Source organism: Mirounga angustirostris, unplaced genomic scaffold (genome assembly GCF_029215605.1).
Source record: "Mirounga angustirostris isolate CCGP_5_RB_7025 unplaced genomic scaffold, mMirAng1.0.hap1 SCAF_9, whole genome shotgun sequence".
Classification (NCBI taxonomy): domain Eukaryota; kingdom Metazoa; phylum Chordata; class Mammalia; order Carnivora; family Phocidae; genus Mirounga; species Mirounga angustirostris.
This window is the reverse complement of record NW_026991717.1, coordinates 28,822,458-28,841,966: the sequence shown is the minus strand read 5'-3', so window position 1 is coordinate 28,841,966 and position 19,509 is coordinate 28,822,458. Positions and strand designations below refer to the sequence as shown.

Below are 19,509 nucleotides of genomic sequence, written 5' to 3'. Positions count from 1 at the left end.
TGATTTTCTTGTGAGTTTTTTCAAATTGTTGCAAATCCAAAAAATTTTCCAATATATTTATTGAAAAATTTGTGTGTATAAGTGGACCTGTGTAGCTTGACTGTGTTGTTTAAGGGTCAGCTGTAATTATCTTTCTCGAAAATATTCCAATAAATGTATTACCTTTCATGAATCATGTATGCTGGACAATTTTATTGAAACATTTTTATTTTGAGTTTGGTTATATAACATGAATATAATGGATAGAGTTTTTCTGTGTGTAGGAAATGTGCTGCTGAAAGGTATTGACTTTATAGTTTTGTGTTAAAAGCTTTAATACAGTGTTTCAGAGAGGCAGCACACCGTGGTGGCTAAGAGTGGTCTGTCTCATGTGCCATAATTCTCTGGGTCACCTTGAGCAAATTCTGTGTGCCTCAGTTTCCTGCTTCTTAAAATCCATGTACAATATTACCTCTTGATGGTGACTATGAGAATTACCCAATATGTGTAAGATGCTTAAAACCATTTATTGGCGCATATTAAGTACTCAGGTGTTACATATTATTGCTATTATCCATTTTATCAACATTGTAACAAACTATAGGCAAGATATGGAGAGTTTGGGTGTTCTCTTCTCTTGTTTTGTAGATGTGAATGAACTGAAGGAATGTCTTTCTGTGCTGGTTAAAGAGCAGCAAGCTCTGGCCATGCAGTCAGCCACTACTACCCTTTCAGCCTTGAGACTCAAGCAGAGGCTGGTCATCTTGGAACGGTACTTCATTGCCTTGAATAGAACTGTTTTCCAGGAGAATGTCAAAGTTAAGTGGAAAAGCAGCAGCGTTTCTTTGCCTCCTGTGGACAAAAAGAGGTAATAATATAATGAAGAAGAAATCCTGATACCAGCTAAATATAAAATGCAGGCTGTTTTGTTTTAGAAAGTTTAAGTACAACTTGCAATATAGTCCTGTTTTTTATCTTACGATATTTTGTTCTTGCTTTCCCTTTTTGTATGTTTCATATAATCTGGAGAATGGCTTTGCTAATTTTCTCAGATTAACAGACTATGCTTCATAATCTGTGCCATTATTTAAAAACCCTTTTCTGTCAGTAGCTGTGGAAGCCAGTGAAGGTGTAGATAAGCATGTCTAGATTTTTGAAAATGGGGTCTGAATATTATGTTCTTTTCGTTTTGTTTTATTTTGCTACTGGATAGGGAATAGTCAGATCATGATATTTAGTGCCTAGTGCCTAGCTAGTTTAGATGCTTATTTTTTCTTCCTAATGTGATTTTCTTATTCTTTTATTATAAGAGATTCTTTCAGGCATATCATTTTTAATGTATTGGTATACATCAGCAGATTTTCTGAAACATTAACTAGAATGCTTAAGGCTTGTATAGAGTTTTAGTAGCTGTCTACCAGTTTTATTCTCAGAAGACTTGACTAAAAGATTTCTAGGTATAACTCATATTTTATGTAGCAAGAAGAGTTTTTTTTTTAAAGATTTTATTTATTTATTTGACAGAGCGAGACATAGCGAGAGAGGGAACACAAGCAGGGGGAGTGGGAGAGGGAGAAGCAGACTTCCCGCTGAGCAGGGAGCCCAATGTGGGGCTCGATCCCAGGACCCTGGGATTATGACCTGGGCCAAAGGCAGACGCTTAACGACTGAGCCACCCAGGCACCCCAAGAAGAGTTGGTTTTATCTGAATATAATACTGACTTTTATTCCCTATAGAGCATGGAACGTCCAGGGGCAGAAAGAAGCAGGGGGGCAAAAAACCTTATTATCTTGCTACTTGGAGATAAGAAGTGCTAAATTTAGCATAGTTCATGTTTTTTTTTTTTTCCTTTTTAAATCTAGTTGAAATCATATTACATGTCCTATATTTGATAGTAGTTTTAAGATCGATTAAACGAAGTGACAGAGGATTTCTACCCATGTGGTGATAGCAAGCAGCATGGTCCTTTCTTTCCTTCTTGACTGGAGTGGTCCTTTGTGGTGATTATTGATCAGAGAGGGGTTTTGCATATGGGGGTCGTAGATTCTAAGCCTCTCTAAGCACTCCTGTGTGTTTGTTGAATGAGACTGAATTCTCTAAGATGCAGAAGTGGATGAGACCCCAACTGATTTTCTCTGTGCTTTTTCCTTTGTGGTGACATAAGTGTTAATGGGTTAATTGGAATCTGCCTTTCACTAAATCAAACAAGTTCCTAAAATTAAAAAAAAATATGTATTTTGAGATAATTGTGGGTTCACATGTAGTTGTAAGAAATAGTACAGATTCCTTATACCCTTCACTTACTTTCCCTCAGTGGTAGCCACTTGCAAAACTGTGGTATACTATCACAATGAGGATATAGACTTTGATACAGATTACCTCTCTCAGTCAGATTTCCTTAGTTTTACATGTTCTCAACTCTGTGTGTGCATGCATGTATGTATGTGTTTCCATACGATTTTATCAGAGGTGTGGATTTTTATTACCACTGCCACAGTTAGAGTATAACACAAGGAGTCTTTTTATACCACACTCACCCTTTCCCCTCCCCTCTGCCTTATCCTCTGGCAGCCCCTAATCTGTTCTTCATGTCTATTATGTAACCTTGGCTTTTTTCAATCAGCGTTATCTCCTTGAGATTTTTCCAAGTAGTTGCATGTATCATCATTGCATAGTAGAATTCTGTGACATGGATGAACCTCATTTTGTTTGACCATTCATCAATTGAAGGTCATCTCAGTTATTTACAATTTTTGAGTATTATGAATAAAGCTGCTATGAGTATTTGTGGACAGGTTTTTGTGTGAACCTGTTTCATTTCTCTGTAATAAATGCCCTGGAGTTCAGTTCTTATGTCTTATGTTTAGGTTTGTAGGACATTGCTATACTCTTTCCAGAATAGCTGTACAATTTTACAGTCTCATCAGCTGTGTATCAGTGGTTTAGTTTCTCCACATCCTTGTTAGCATTTGGTGTTGTTACTTCTTTGTTTCAGCTATTCTGTTAAAGGTGGCAATATCTTCTAAATTTTTGTAGATTTCTTTTCCTCATTTCTCAACTTACTGGATAGTGGTGGGTTTTACCAACTAGCAGTGGGGTTGGATCGTTGACTGGTGTGGATGGGCGTGGGTCCAAGCTATTTGTTGTTTTTTTTTTTTCCTTGAGTATCTGTAAAATAGAGAGTGACTTACTGAAGATTTAGCAATTCTTACACTGTACAGATTTAGAACTGTTGGGCTCTTTCTCTAGGTTATGACTGCTTGAGAGGAACCCCAGTTTCATGTTTCTCCTGAAGCATTTTTCTGGTGAGGGCTCCTCCTACCTCATCTGAATAGACTCAGCATGTGTGCTTTCTGTCTTAAAGACCACTATATTTCTCATTCAGAAATAAAGTTTAAATTTCCTTATTCCTGTCTCCTAGGCACTCAGTCCCCTTATTAGAGGCAGTCACTAATTAAGCTCCCCTCCTAAAGCTCAGGATTCATAGATATATGCATACTAGCTGCCTCTGTGGGGTCCCCATGTTCTTTACTGCTAATTTTACTTGATGTTTTATCTTGGGACAATCATTCCATATCATTATCCATTTTTAATAGCATTTCCCCCTGATTGTGAAAGCAAACTTTAGTAAGTTTGAAGAATACGGTATATAGTAGAAATACTCAACAGTGTAAAGTTGAAAATAAAATTACTTGCTAGTCATGATGGAGTTTGTATTGTACACTTTTTATATTCTAGGTTTTTTTTTAAGAATGATATTTATGATATGCCATTTGTATAACTTCTTTAAACATGCATATTTGTTAACTTTATAAGTAGTAAAAACCTTAAAAGACACATGAGAATGATAAGTACTAAATTCAGGAGAGGATAAGCTCAGCAGGATGGGTGCAGTCTCAGGCATTTGTCGTATTGTTCTCTGTGTGTTCCTCAGCCCCCTCACCTGCCTTTTCTTTACTACATGACCTTTAACCTCCCATTTATGTATTTATCTGTTTATTTTCTGTTTACCATGTGTCTCTCCCTGACTCGTAAGATCAGCTCCCAGAGATTATTTTGTGAACATATCTACAGGTCATTTAAAATTCTTTCTAAATGTCTTTTTCTTAAAGAGAAAACTTCTTTACAAAGGACATTTGATAAAAGTTTTTATATATGAAAAAGTCACACATCGTCATCCTGCTATTTAAAGAAATCTATTGATCATATTTTTTTGTACAAATCCTTCCATGTTACTTACTTTATTTTAGTATTTGCACATTTCTCTGACTGACCAGTTATCACAACTCCCATGTGTGTTGTCCACAGTTCCCGGCCCACAGGCAAAGGAGTGGAAGGACTTGCGAGAGTTGGATCCCGAGCAGCTCTCTCCTTTGCCTTTGCCTTCTTACGCAGGGCCTGGCGGTCAGGTATGTGGGCCCAGAGTGTTCCCTTTCCCCACATCGGAAGACTTGGATTGTCTTCTCAGTTCTGCCACCACATGCCCTTGGCCGATCCCATATGCTCTCTGTGCCTCATTTTTCTTGTTTGTAGAATGAGAGGCTTCAGTCTGTTTGATTTTTCAGGACTGTTCTCTTAAAAAAAAAAAGAAAGAAAAAAAAAGTGTATATGTGCATATATTCCAGGTAAACCACTGCAGTGTGCATCAATGCTGATTTATTTTCTAGAACAAGAAGTTAGAATTGCACATGGGAGAGTCATAAAATAAAGAACTGACTTTGAGTTCTTGGAGTATCTCGTTGAGAGGAAAGTGAGGGATTAAAAACGTGACAGTGGCATCCTCTCATATGGTGGGGTAGGAGGTCCCTCTGGGAAAGTGGGGAGGGCTTTACTTGTCAGTGCTGCCTGAGGATTGGGTGGCCTCCTCTGATGCGTGTGTGTGCCCAGGGGAGGATGCGGATCTCTGCAGCGAGCTGTTACAGGAGTCCCTGGATGCCTTGAGAGCCCTGCCTGAGGCTTCACTCTTTGATGAGAGCACGGTGTCCTCTGTGTGGCTGGAGGTGGTAGAGAGAGCAACCAGGTTCCTCAGGTCTGTTGTGACAGGGTGAGTTCTTTCTTTTCACATCTTAATACATGAATGGTTCTAACATGCTTCAAAGTCTCGTCTCATCTTCTTCTCTTTAGAGCAGAAGGTTTGTCATATGTGTTTCCAGCCCATCCTCAGCTCTGTGATTCTAGATCCTGGATTTTAGGTTTTCAAATATTTGCTTTTGATATTCTGATTAGACCCAGGAAGCTATCATATTGAATCAGGTAGAAAATGAAAGATGCTTTTGTAATGTATTTTTTTTTAGGTATTTTATGATTTGGGAATTAGTCATTCATAAAGTGTTTGAGCACCTATTGTGGGCCTCTCAGTGAGAATGTGGATGCTACCATTCTGAGTGAGTGGTGTTGTCTTAATAGACAATGTGGGATTAAACAACTACTCAAGATCAAACCTGTGTGTATTCATGTTAGTGTAAAAAAATTTTTAAATGTGAATCATTTTTCGGTAAGGAAAGCCATGAACTCTGATCTTGGGTGCTATGTATTTTTTAAGAGTTTTTAAATTTAAAGAAAATGTACGTATTCAAGACATAATTCAGCAGCAAGGACATAATTAAAGGAAAAGTGAGTGTTTTCTCATTCTTTTCGCCAGAGGTCACTGCTGTGCCCCTTCCAGTATGCAGGGATACCTGTGGTCTCTATGCTAACAGGCTGTGAGTTCAGCTCCCTAGAATGCTGATGAAGGCATTGCAACAAGGTTTAGGACTGGGAGCCCTGAAAATAGGCTTGGAATTACAGTTGATCCTTGAACAATATTAGGGGGTTGGGGGTGCCAGTCCCCACACAGGTGAAAATCCACATATAACATTTGACTCCCCCCAAACTAATAGCATACTGTGGATTGGAAGCCTGACTGGTAACCTGAATAGTGGATTAACACATATTTTATGTTATATCTTTTATTTACTGTATTCTTATTATACTACCTACCTTTTTCTTAAAATTTTTGTATTTCTAGGCTACATGGTTCATCTGTGAGTTTTTTCAAATTATGGCAAGTCTCCAAAAAATTTTTTTCTCTCTCTCTCTCTCTATATATATATTGAAAAAATCTGTATAAGTGAACTTGTGCAGTTCAAACTCGTTCAGAGGTCAACTGTAATTTCAAAATTCAACTGTAATGGTGATGTCAGAAGGTCCTCCCTTCCCCATCTTGGGTTAAGAAGACTTGTTATTTATTATTGGGGAAAAGTTAAAATATTTCTTTGGTCAGAGATAAAAATAAGCATAACATTTTGCATATATTTGCCACGTGGTTTTAGAAGTTGATGTTTCTCCACTTCCATAGAGGGATGTGGATATTCCATGTCATTGAAAGTGGAAACATACCTAAACATTTTTCTACTCATGATTTGAATAATGATAAAAATAATTTTATGCTATGGAAACTGGAATATGTTTTCTAATGTAGTCATCTTAGAGTATCTGAATTAATTCTTTCAATAAGAAAATATCTTTACAAATTAATTGTATGCTTTAAAATCTCTTATTAAATTTGAGTAGTCAGTCTCAGAAACTTGATTCTAAATATTAAAAATATACATGCTGTCTTTAAACTCTAATGTTACTTTGTTCTGCTTTCATTTCAGGGATGTTCATGGAACACCTGGTACCAAAGGGCCGGGAAGCATTCCCCTGCAGGACCAGCACCTGGCCCTCGCCATCCTGTTAGAGCTGGCTGTGCAGAGAGGCACGCTGAGGTGAGGGATGCCTCAGGCTGGGAGCATTTCAGGGAAATGTCTCTGTATCTGAACATCTGTTTCATTTTATGGCATTTCATTGAATCATTTGTGATTGTAGAAAACATGTGGTGTTCTTCTATAATCAAGAACCATATCCCAGGACTTTCTCTTCTTTTAAAACTGGGTACACGTAGGTTTCTTCACTTCCTTTTTTTTATGTTCAACTTTCTAGTAGTCTAGGAGCTGTTCTTTTTTTTTTTTTCTTTTAATTCTCCTCAAATAATGATTTTTATTCCATTAATTAAGGTCCTAGGAGTTCCCTTTAGAAAGTGCTGTTTGAGGGGTGCCTGGGTGGCTTAGTTGGCTAAGCGTCTGACTCTTAATTTTGGCTTAGGTCTTGATCTCAGGGTCATGAGTTCAAGCCCTGGGTTGGGCTCCAAGCTGGGTGTGGAGGCTACTTTAAAAAAAGAAAAGTGCTGTTTGAGTTTCTTAACTGGTTTTATATGTGGATATCTTGTGCTAAAATCTTGGCATTGATTCAGTGATTTTACTGCCAAGAATTATTTTCATGGTATTATTTTAATGGTATCCTTTCGAATATGAAGTATTTCTTCTATTTAATTAGCTAACCTGCTTTTATTTTTGGCAGACCATGGCAATAAAAGCTAATCTGTTTTTGCTAGAGAATAAAGATATTTTCTCTTTCAGCCAAATGTTATCTGCCATCCTGTTGTTGCTTCAACTGTGGGACAGTGGGACCCAGGAAACTGACAATGAACGGTCCGCCCAGGGCACCAGCGCCCCCCTTCTCCCTTTGTTGCAAAGATTCCAGAGCATCATCTGCAGTAAAGATGCCCCTCATACAGATGGTGACACTCACGTAAGTATCGTAACAAGATTTTGCATTTAAGTAGCTGTCTTGATTCAGTTATCCTAAAAGACTTAGACTTTTGGGGTGCCTGGGTGGCTCAGTCGTTAAGCGTCTGCCTTCAGCTCAGGTCATGATCCCAGGGTCCTGGGATTGAGCCCCGTTTCGGGCTTCCTGCTCAGCGGGAAGCCTGCTTCTCCCTCTCCCACTCTGCCTGTTTGTGTTCTCTCTCTCGCTGTCTCTATCAAATAAATAAATAAAATCTTAAAAAAAAAAAAAGTTAGACTTTTATAAACAAGCCCAGAGTGCATATCTGTGACAGTAGTTGTCTCTAGGGGAGAGAGTGAGTCAGATGTGGGACAGGTGTAGGGATGTCATGGAGTGAGTTTCAGTTGATGTGGTAGAATATCATGGGAGCACGAAACCTGTGTGTGTGTGTTCTGGATTGTGTGTACTTAGTAGGAAGAATGTATTTCTTGACATGTATCAACTTGTACTTTTAGAGAGATTCCTCTGCTGCTCTTTGACCATGCAGTTTTCTTTCTGCTGAACTGGAGCCATTGAGCCCTTCATGTTTGTGGGTTTAGTGCTTGTGTGTTTCTAGCAGCCTAGAAACTTGCTTTGGCTGCGCTTTGGCTGTAATGGGGAGTGAGTTTAAGATGCTGTGGAAGATATAAAGAAGACGTGCTCATCTCCATGAAGGAGTTAGTAAGAGGCATGAAAATGGGTAAAAATTCTGACAGTTGAAATTTCAGGAACAAAATGTGAGTCAAGCAGGTCCTTATGGGCACTTGCAATGATAATGTGGAGAGGCAGCGCAAGGGTTTGAGGCTCAGTTGGTGTGGGATGGAGTGTGTGTCTGGTTCAGAGGATGTGCTTTACCATGAGGTCGTGTAGTAGCCTAGTGGTTAACGTTCATTTGTTTTGACCCTGCCTAGAGAAGTCAGGTAAATCTTTCTCCTCCATGTTCCTCCATATGCCATTTATGGAGAAGACCTCAGATCGGTGAGTGCCAGCTGCATTGCAGCACAGAGCTAAGTCTGACATGCACCCTTTTTTTTAAGATTTATTTATTTGTGAGAGAGAGAGTGCGTGTGCAGGGTGGGAGGGGCAGAGGGAGAGGGAGGGAGAGAGTCTCAAGCAGACTTCCCACTGAGCATGGAGTCCAACGGGGGGGGCTCAATCTCACAACGCCAAGATCATGACCTGAGCTGAAATCAATATTTGGACCCTTAACTGACTGAGTTACTCAGGTGCCCCTGACATGCACACTTTTAAATACATATTAGAAAAAGAGCATTGAAAATAGTGGCTTACTTTCTTGGCCCTTCCTATGTGCGGGGCATTGTGTGGAGCATGTCACCTAAGTCATCACTGTGTTTAGTCCTAGAACAGCGAGGCTGGTGGCAGAGGAGGGCCTGCCTGGGTCCTGGGTGTGAATTTGTGGGACTGCTTCTTTTTAGAAGAGTTTGATCTTGTAGGTCTTTTCTGGAAAGGCAGCTATTCCATTATAAAGTTAATTTTTCTATCACTTGGCAGTCTTTAATGGGAATAAGGCTATTCTGCCTTTAGAAAAGAATGAAATTTGTTACTTAATGTGCAGGTAATACTAGGTTTTCTCCAGGATGGGTGGCATTTAGGTTAAAATAAGTGGTTTTGGTTTTCAGTTTACAAAGCCAGTTTGAGGTGCAGTGCTGTGTTCCTAGGAAGCTTGCTCTGTATTCTGAGGGCTGCTGGAGGGGTGAGTCTGCAGGGTGGCTGGGCCATGTCATTGACCTGTGTGGAGTATGCACATGGAAATGTGCAGGCACCACTGTGTGTAGTTTTACAGCAAGTGTGTAAACATGTGGATGTGTGGTGTCACTGGATCAGCAGCACTTCTTATTTGATGGCCAAAAGGAGTAGGTTTACAGATAATGCATAACTGTGACTACCAAAATATAAAGAGTGGTTAAGGGCTAATTATGTTACTTTAATTTTTCCTCTGTTCTTAAGAAGCCTGTTTACTTTTCTTCTATAGCTTTTGTCTGGTCCTTTGAGCCCCAATGAGAGTTTCCTGAGGTACCTTACTCTTCCACAAGACAATGAACTTGCCATTGACTTAAGACAAACTGCGGTTGTTGTCATGGCCCATTTAGACCGCCTGGCTACTCCCTGTATGCCACCTCTGTGTAGCTCACCAACGTCTCATAAGGTATGTGAGATAGCAGTGTTTGTTCTTTGTATGTTCTACAGTTAGTTGCACTCCTAGATTCTCACTCTGTGCCAATATGGAGACACTTTCTCTGGTATTGGGGGTGGAGCTGGTTACAGCTTTAATACACTTTAAAGTGTTGTCAGTGGTCAGAGCGAGTGATGAGCAAGCTGAGGTGCACAGGACTTTAGGACCCCATCCAGCATCCCAGGTTCCAGATTCAGGAGATGTGTCCCCAGAGAGCTCTCCTTTATCCGAACAACCTCATGCTGTCCTGCCTTCCTCAGGGAGGTTCCAGCGCTTTTTCTGTATAATAGGAGCTTAGGCCATGGGCTGTCTTGATGCTGCTCAGAGCAGTGATAACGCTAATCTACATGTGTGAAGAGCCTGCCAGTGCAGGCCCCCTGAGGACTTCACACACACAGTTGCATCTGGCATCACAACACTGTCCCACTGTATTGATGAGAAGATTGCCATTTGGAGTGGCAGTGAATTTTGCCAGGGTCACACAGAATAATCCTGGATTTGAATCCAGGTTTTTCTAACTTTTTATTTTTAACATGATTTATATTTATTTCATTTTACCATCTTTTTTTTTTTTCCAAATAAGTATATTCACATGGTTCAAAGGTCAAAATTAAGTGCAAAGGCACCGTTACTTTCTCCTCCCCGTCCCCTCATCCGCCTGGTTTTGCACCTGCTGCTTTTCACTTTTCTAGTCTCTTACATATCCTTTCAAGATCTCTGGTATTAGCATTAGTGGTAGCATGTCGTAGCTTGTTTTTTTCACTACACAGTATGTACTGAGGAGCTTTCTCTATTAATAAACAGAACTTCTTTCTTTATTTTAAAGCAACTCAGTATTCCATATATGGATCTATCATGATTTTTTTTTTTATCATGATTTTTTTGATGGACACTGTGTTGCCAGAAGTTTGCTACTCAAGTACTGCTGCAGTGACTAGCCTTGTACGTTTGTTCTGTTTGCACGTATGCATGCGCCAGTGATTGACCTGATTCGAGTGGACACATTAGCTGATTATCACAAAATTGCTCACATACAACTTGATCCTTCTCACCCATACCAACAGTAGGATACTTGTCTCCCAGCCTCTTGCTTAGGCTTTCAGGTTTCTTCCTGTTACTACAAAAATGGTAACCTGATACAATCTGAGCATTTTAAAATATGTTTAATGTCTACTTATATTACTTTTTAATGGTTTCTGTTAAAATGAAATGCTGTGGAAGAATAATAACCTGTTCAGTTACTTCATCTTACCTGTTAACTGAGGTAATATGGAATGTTATGACTTATTTTGATGTTTTAGATCAGCTCCTTTCTTTACATGCTTTGTTTTTATCCTATGGTATCTCAGTGTTACTCTTAGCATAAATTTTTCTTTCTTTTGAGTAAGAAAGAAATATTCTTGCCACCGTAAATAAGATGTTTACTTACCTTGTTATCTTACAGGGATCATTGCAAGAAGTCATAGGATGGGGGTTAATAGGATGGAAATACTATGCCAATGTGATTGGTCCAATTCAGTGTGAAGGACTTGCCAACCTGGGGGTCACGCAGATCGCCTGTGCAGAAAAGCGCTTCCTGATCTTGTCGAGGAATGGCCGCGTGTATACGCAGGCCTACAACAGTGACACGCTGGTGGGTGTTTTGGGGCCCAGATCACTTCCCTTGGTGGGCACTTTTCTACTACAGGTGCTACAGAATTCTAGTCTTTATTTCTGAAGATTTAGAAGCACCTGTTCATTGTATTTTATTAGTCTTACTTAATAATCTTAAATAATTAAGATCATTATTGTCAAAATTTGGGGGCAGAATTTCTTAGTTAAGATCAGGAGCTCCTTACAGTAACATGCATTGCCCATCATGATTCCCATTTGTAAACTAATTTTCCACGTGTAAACTCAGTATATTTTGGGGGCCAGATAGTAACAGATAAGGGAATTGGGCCTTGTGGGGTGTTTTTGACCTTGAGTTGTGAATTTCCATTGTTTGGAAGTGGCCTAGTCACATCACAGAGCACTTGGAGGCTGCCCACTCTTCTGTTGGTAGTGGGCAGGGCGTCTGGACGATTGGATGGCAGCCTCCAGAAGCTCATGTTCTTTCAGTTCTAGGAGAGTTTGTTAAAATGAGATGCATAATTGAGAAGAGTCATGCTGTTTTGTGTTTTAGTGCTTGTGTGTTTCTAGCAGCCTAGAAACTTGCTTTGGCTGTGCACTCCTCCATGTTCCTCCATATGCCATTGGTCATGCTGTTTTCATTGTCCTTGGACTGCTTACTAATTTTCTTCCTATTTTTACCCTTTTAGGCCCCACAGCTGGTCCAGGGTCTTGCCTCCAGAAACATTGTGAAGATTGCTGCCCATTCTGATGGTCACCACTACCTGGCTCTGGCAGCCACGGGAGAGGTGTACTCCTGGGGTTGTGGGGATGGTGGTCGACTGGGCCACGGGGATACTGTGTACGTATGGTCGATTCTTAAAATTGACATGCTTTCCCTTTGAGTTGCTGTATCCAAAATAGGATGAAAAGAAAAGTGTGGCTGGTTATTTTATAGCTACTCTGACATGTAGGGCTGGGGTGGAGAAGGCTATCAGGATATGTCAGCCCCTGGGTAATGCTATGGGAGTTCTGCCCATAGCACAGAGGATGATGTCAGTTGCCCTTCCTGTTCTTCTCTCCCAGATTCAAAGCTTCCAGCTTTTGCTGTTCCTATTTTAACTACATATACCAATACCCCACACTGTGGAGTTTCCTAAAGCAAATCCCATTGAAACAATCCTTTGTTTCTTCATACACAAACAGTTCAACATGTCTCTAAGAGATAATATCCTCCTTTCCTTAAGCCATTCCATTTTCATAGGTACAAAATTAAATAATTTAATGTCCTATTTTGTGGAAGCTTTTGATTATTGTGAGAGACCAGGAATAAAACAAAATGGTTGTTCTAAATGCAAGGTTGTAAAAATGGAGAGTTCCCACAGCTGCCACAGAGTGGAAGGAACCCTTTTATATGTTGCTGGCTTAAGTGGGGAGCCTGGTAGAGAAAAACTTGGCCCTAGATTAAAATTGAAGATGCACCCCCACTTCAAGAGGGTTAGAGGCATGAACAGAGTTGAGAGGAGTCTGGCCCCTTCTCACTGTGGTGGGATGGAGATGGACATCCCTGGGTAGAGTCTCAAACCGTGAAAAAAGCTGAGCAATGTGTATGGTGTGTTAGCATTCAGCAGAAATATTCCAAACTTGACAGTACTGTAAGGGATTCAGACAAATGTGGTAAAATGATTGTGAGAAACAAAGGATTGCTAATTATAGAATTTAGAATTGTTATTCTCAGACTAAAGGAGGTGAGGTGGGTGGGGCACATAGGACTTGAAAGGATGGAGATACAGGCTGGGCACTTTAGTTTTTTCCTTCTTTTATGTTATTTGTAATTTGTACTAAATTACAAAAAACTAGTATATACTCAGTTGAGATTAAGTGCTAGATGCTAGATTAAATAACTTGTCCATTGCTCGAGAAATTGAGGGAAGGAAAAGAGATCAGTGAAGATGGTAGGAGTTGGAGGGAAACTTGGGGGTTGAAACTTGAGCTGAAGAGGGAGGGATAAGTGGTATCAGAGTAGGGTTGTTCAGCTTTCCCTGTGCCTATATGTGCCCATGCTTTTGTGTGCATTTATTTATTTTGCAGAATAGTGGGTCACAAAGTCAGTAAACCATGTCTTTGGAGAGGGTAGAGTTGGGTGTTACCAATCATAGTATACATATTCTGGATTATAAGCATAGGGCGTTTTGCTAGTTTTGAAAGTGAAGAGCCATCTACTAAGATTGCTCCCTAATTAATCCTTACTGCCTTCTATTTTCATTTGTAAAATATAGTTTGGAGTGTGATTAGTAAACCTTGCTCCTTCATTCCTTCCTTATTTATTTAACAAATGTGTAAATTTTAACCACTGGTATGAGGTCTACAAATCCATTTGTTTTAAGAGTACAATTTGATGAGTTTCAGCAAATGCATGCAGTTGGGGAACCACCACAACTGAGAGAACATTTCTGATGCCCCTGCTACTTTCTTTGGACCCCTTTACAGTCAGACCCTGCTCTCTACTTCCAGTTCCTGATCTGCCCTCTATCACTATGTGGTATTTTGTTCCTGGCTCTTTCACTTAGCAGAGTTCCTGAGCTTCAGCCAACTTGTTGCGTGTGTCAGTAGTTGCTTTGTCCCTGTTGCTGAGTGGTCTGTCTGTGGATGGGTCACTGTTTTGGACCACTATGAACAAAGTTGCTCTAGACTTGATTTTACGAGTCTTTAACAAACCTGTTTTGATATTTCTGCTGGATGCCATGCTTGGCATCAGGTGCCCAATAAACGATCAATCATGGAAGTGTTGGGTGTTTGAATTCTGTGTTCCTTTATTATTTCATAAGGCGCCTGAAAAGCCAAACTGTCTTGGCACTCTGATAGTTGATTCAGATGGTTATTTTCTTTGCTAACACTAATAGGACATGCGTTGAAGGACATTCACATTTGTTTCCTTTCTCTCCACAGGCCTTTGGAAGAGCCTAAGGTGATATCTGCTTTCTCTGGAAAACAGGCTGGGAAGCATGTGGTGCACATCGCGTGTGGAAGCACATATAGTGCGGCCATCACTGCCGAGGGGGAGCTATATACGTGGGGCCGAGGGAACTACGGCCGACTAGGCCACGGTACATTTGCTCTGAGCCAGCTTGAGCATGCAGTGGGAGGTTGCCTCTTTTGAGGATCTTACAATAACGATTGTCCTATCTGTTTGAAGGCTCCAGTGAAGATGAGGCCATTCCAATGCTGGTAGCTGGGCTTAAAGGATTGAAGGTCATTGATGTGGCATGCGGGAGCGGGGATGCTCAAACCCTGGCCGTGACAGAGAATGGTACGCAGTGCTTATGCTGCCCGAGCAGGTCCTCAGGATGAGGAGTGCTGCTTTCCTTGAGGGAGTGAGTGCACCTCATGTGGCTGCCCCTTTGTCCATCTTTAAGTGGTGTGCACCTTAGGGTCCATGGCAGAGGTTAAGAAGTTACAGGACTTCTAACATCTTTTACCCGCATCCAGAGAGCTAGTTAACAGCTATATCCTCCCTATTTGGGCATTTCATTTTTTAATAAAAAAATGAGTTACAGTGGAATAATTGACATTCTGAATTGTTTCTAGTTATTATATATTTCCTCATGTTCAGCTACCTTTGATTCTCTGTGGTAACTTAGAACACTGCTTAGTCTATGTGGATTCTAGTATAATGCTACATTGTTGGCTTGTTTTTAATTGTACTTTTGTATTTGTGTTCATTACTGAGATTGTACTCATTTTGCTTTTCCTTTGAAGGGTACATTTAGCAGGTTTGATGGTTAGAATCTTACTGATTTTTAAAAACTATTTGTTAATATTGTGAGGGTCTGTCTTCAAAATTGTGGGGATCTGTCAGAATCAGCTGGGGAGCCTCTCTGTCTGCCCTCCTGCAGAAGTTGAATGGCACATTGGGAACTGACTTAATTCTGGGGATTACTTTCTTTTTTTAAAAAATTATTTATTTATTAGTTTCAGAGGTAGAACTTAGTGATTCATCCGTTGCATATAACATGCAGAGCTCGTTACATCAAGTGCCCTCCTTAATGCCCATCACCCAGTTACTCCTTCCCGCCCCCGCCAGCAACCCTCAGTTTGTTTCCTCTAGTTAAGAGTCTTTTATGGTTTGTCTCCATCTCTGACTTCCTCTTATTTTTTCTTGTATTCATCTGTTTTGTTTTTTAAATTCTGCATATGAGGGAAATAATCTGATATTTATCCTTCTCTGACTGACTTATTTTGCATAGCATAATACCCTCAAGTTGCATCCACATCATTGCAAATGGCAAGATTTTATTCTCTTTGATGGCAGAGTAATATTCCATTGCATATATATACCACATCTTCTTTATCCATTCATCTCTCGATGGACATATGGGCTCTTTCCATAGTTTGGCTATTGTGGACGTTGCTGCTATAAACATTGGGGTGCATGTGCCCCTTCCAATGACTATGTTTGTATTCTCTGGATAAATACCTAATAGTGTGATTGCTGGATTGTAGGGTAACTCTATTTTTAACTTTTTGAGGAACCTCCATACTGTTTTCCAGAGTGGCTGTACCAGGTTGCATTCCCACAGGCAACGTAAAAGGGTTCCCCTTTTTCTGCATCCTCAACAACATCTGTTTTTTCCTGAGTTGTTAATTTTAGCCATTCTGACTGGTGTGAGGTGGTATCTCATTATGGTTTTGATCTGTATTTCCCTGATGCAAGTGATATTAAGTGTTTTTTCATGTGTCTGTTGGCCATTTGTCTGTCTTCTTTGGAGAAATGTTTGTTCATATCTTCTGCCCATTTCTTGGTTGGATTATTTGTTCTTTGGGTGTTGAGTTTGATAAGTTACAGATTTTGGATACTAGTCCTTTATCTGATAAGACATTTGCAAATATCTTCTCTGATTCTGTAGGTTGCCTTTTAGTTTTGTCAGCTGTTTCCTTTGCTGTGCAAAAGCTTTTTATCCTGATGAAGTCTCAATAGTTCATTTTTGCTTTTGTTTGTCTTGCCTTTGGACCCGTGTCTAACAAAAACTTGCTGAGGCCAAGGCCAAAGACGTTGCTGCCTGTGTTCTCTAGGATTTTGATAGATTTCTGTCTCACATTTAGGTCTTTCATCCATTTTGAGCTTATTTTTGAAACTGGACAGTGGTCCAGTTTCATTCTTCTGCATGTGGCTAATTTTCCCAACACCATTTGTTGAAGAGATTGACTTTTTCCATTGGATATTCTTTCCTGCTTTGTCAGAGATTAGTTGACCATGGAATTGAGGGTCCAATTCTGGGTTTTCTATTCTGTTTCACTGATTTATGTGTCTGTTTTTGTGTCAGTACAATATTGTTTTGATGATTACAGCTTTGTAATACAGCTTGAAGTCTGGATTTGTAATGCCTCCAGCTTTGGTTTTCTTTTTCAACGTTCCTTTGGCTATTTGGGGTCTTTTCTGGTTCCATACAAGGTTTAGGATTATTTGTTCCAGCTCTGTGAAATATGCTGATGATAGTGTTTTGATAAGGATGGCATTAAATGTGTAGATTGCTTTTAGATAGCATGGACATTTTAACCATATTTGTTCTTCCAATCCATGAGCATGAAATGTTTCTCCATTTCTTTGCATCTTCCTCAGTTTCTTTCATGAGTGTTCTATAGGTTTCAGAGTACAGATCCTTTACCTCTTTGGTTAGGCTTATTCCTAGGTATGTTATGGTTTTTGGTGCAATTGTAAATGGGATTGAGTCCTTGATTTCTCTTTCTTCTGGTTCATTGTTAGTGTATAGAAATGCAACTGACTTCTGTGCATTGATTTTATATCCTGCCACTTTGCTGAATTTCTTTATCAGTTCTAGCAGTTTTTGGGTGGAGTCTTTTGTGTTTTCTACATAGAGTATCACGTCATCTGTGAAGAGTGAGAGTTTGACTTCTTTGCTGATTTGGATGCCTTTTATTTCTTTTTGTTGTCTGATTGCTGTGGCTAGGACTTCCAGTACTATGTTGAACAGGAGTGGTGAGAATAGCCTTTTGATGTATTGTTGGATCCTATTAGCTAGTATCTTGTTGAAAATTTTTGCATCCATGTTAATCAGGGATATTGGTCCATAATTCTCCTTTTTGGTGGGGTCTTTGGTTTTGGGATCAAGGTAATGCCAGCCTCATATAATGAGTTTAGAAGTTTTCTTTCCATTTCTATTTTTTAATCAGCTTCAGAAGACTAGGTATTAATTCTTCTTTAAATGATTGGTAGAATTCTGTTGTGAGGCCACCTGGACCTGGACTCCTGTTTGTTGGGAGATTTTTGATTACTGCTTCAGTTTCTTTCCTGGTTACAGATGTGTTCAGGTTTTCTATTTCTTCCTGTTTCAGTTTTGGTTTTTATGTTTGGGAGTGCATCCATTTCTTCCAGATTGCCAAATTTGTTGGCATATAGTTGCTCTTGATATGCTCTTACAATTATATTTCTTTGGTGTTAGTTGTGATCTCTCCTCTTTCATTTATGATTTTATTATTTGGGTCCTTTCTCTTATTGACATATCTGGCTAGGGGTTTATCGATCTTACTAGTTCTTTCAAAGAACCAGCTCCTAGTTTCATTGATTTCTTCTGCTGTTTTTGATTTATATTTCATTGATTTCTGCTCTAAGCTTATTATTTTTCTTCTCCTGCTGGATTTAGGCTTTATTTGCTGTTCTTTTTCCAGCTCCTTTAGGGTAACGTTAGATTGTGTGTATGAGACTTTTCTTGAAAAAGGCTTGTATTGCTATATACTTCCCTCTTAGGACTGCCTTTGTTGCATCCCAAAGTATGTGAACTGTTGTGTTTTCATTTTCATTTGCTTCCATGTATTTTTTTTATTGTTTTTTAGTTTCCTGGTTGTCCCATTCATTCTTTAGTAGGATGCTCTTTAACCTCCATGTATCTGTGTTCCTTCCAAATTTCCTCTTGTTATTGAGTTCAAGTTTTAAAAGCATGTGGTCTGAAAATATTCATGGTATAATCTAAGTCTTCTGGTTCAGTTGAGACCTTATTTGTGATAACAGTATGTGATCTCTTCTGCAGAATGTTCCATGTGCACTCTAGAGGAATGTGTATTCTGTTGCTTTAGGATGAAATGTTCTGAATATTTCTGTTAAGTCCATTCGGTCCAGTGTGTCATTCAAAGCCCTTGTTTCCTTGTTGATCTTCTGCTTAGATGATCTTTCCATCTCTGTGAGTGGGGCGTTAAGTCCCTTACTATTACTGTATTATTATCAAAGTGTTTCTTTAATTTTGTTATTACTCGGTTTATATATTTGCCTGCTCCCAAATTAGGGGTATAAATATTTACAATTGTTAAGTCTTCTTGTTGCATAGACCCTTTTATTATGAATCAGTGTCCTTCCTCATCTCTTATTACAGTCTTTGGTTTAAAATCTAGTTTGTATGATATAAGGATGGCTACTCCAGCTTTCTTTTGATGTTCATTAGCATGGTAAATGATTTTATACCCCCTTACTTTCAATTTGGATGTGTCTTTGGGTTTAAAATGAGTCTTTTATAGACAGCATATTGATGGGTCTTGTTTTTTTAATCCATTCTGATACCTTATGTCTTTTGATCGGAGCAATTACTCTATTTACATTCAGAGTAATTACTGAAGGATATGAATTTAGTGCCATTGTATTACCTGTAAAGTTGCTGTTTCTGTATATTGTCTCTGTTCCTTTCTGGCCTTTGTTACTTTTGGGTTCTCTCTTCGCTCAAAGGATCCCCTTTAATATTTCTTGTAGGGCTGGTTTAGTTTTCACAAATTCCTTTTGTTTCTGTTTGTCCTGGAAACTCTTCATCTGTCCTTGTATTCTGAATGACAGCCTTGCTGGATAAAGTATTCTTGGCTGCATATTTTTCCCATTTAGCATGCACATTGAATATATCATGTCAGTCCTTTCTGGCCTGCCAGGTCTCTGTGGACAGGTCTGCTGCCAGCCTGATGTGTCTACCTTTGTAGGTTCAGGACCTCTTGTCCTGAGCTGCTTCTATAATTTTCTCTTTGTCTCTGAAATTTGCTAGCTTCACTATTATATGTTGAGGTGTTGACCTATTTTTATTGATCTTGAGCGGGTTTTCTGGGCCTCCTGGACTTGAATGCCTGT

At 39.5% G+C, this 19,509-nt stretch overlaps 1 protein-coding gene across 8 annotated transcripts in view; it reads left to right on the top strand.

Annotated features, from left to right (window-relative positions):
- The window catches only part of HERC2 (HECT and RLD domain containing E3 ubiquitin protein ligase 2), a 259,145-nt gene that overhangs the window by 58,780 nt on the left and 180,856 nt on the right, over window positions 1-19,509 (top strand). For all 8 annotated transcript variants that reach the window (XR_010404924.1, XR_010404925.1, XM_064570045.1 and 5 more), the window contains 10 exons: window positions 628-847; window positions 4,289-4,389; window positions 4,868-5,024; window positions 6,619-6,729; window positions 7,420-7,591; window positions 9,600-9,773; window positions 11,245-11,433; window positions 12,101-12,252; window positions 14,340-14,497; window positions 14,587-14,700. Coding sequence is in view for 6 of the 8 variants with exons in the window: in XM_064570045.1 (XP_064426115.1) it covers window positions 628-847; window positions 4,289-4,389; window positions 4,868-5,024; window positions 6,619-6,729; window positions 7,420-7,591; window positions 9,600-9,773; window positions 11,245-11,433; window positions 12,101-12,252; window positions 14,340-14,497; window positions 14,587-14,700 (1,548 nt within the window). In the remaining 2 variants the exon portion in view is untranslated. The remainder of the gene's footprint in view (window positions 1-627; window positions 848-4,288; window positions 4,390-4,867; window positions 5,025-6,618; window positions 6,730-7,419; window positions 7,592-9,599; window positions 9,774-11,244; window positions 11,434-12,100; window positions 12,253-14,339; window positions 14,498-14,586; window positions 14,701-19,509) is intronic.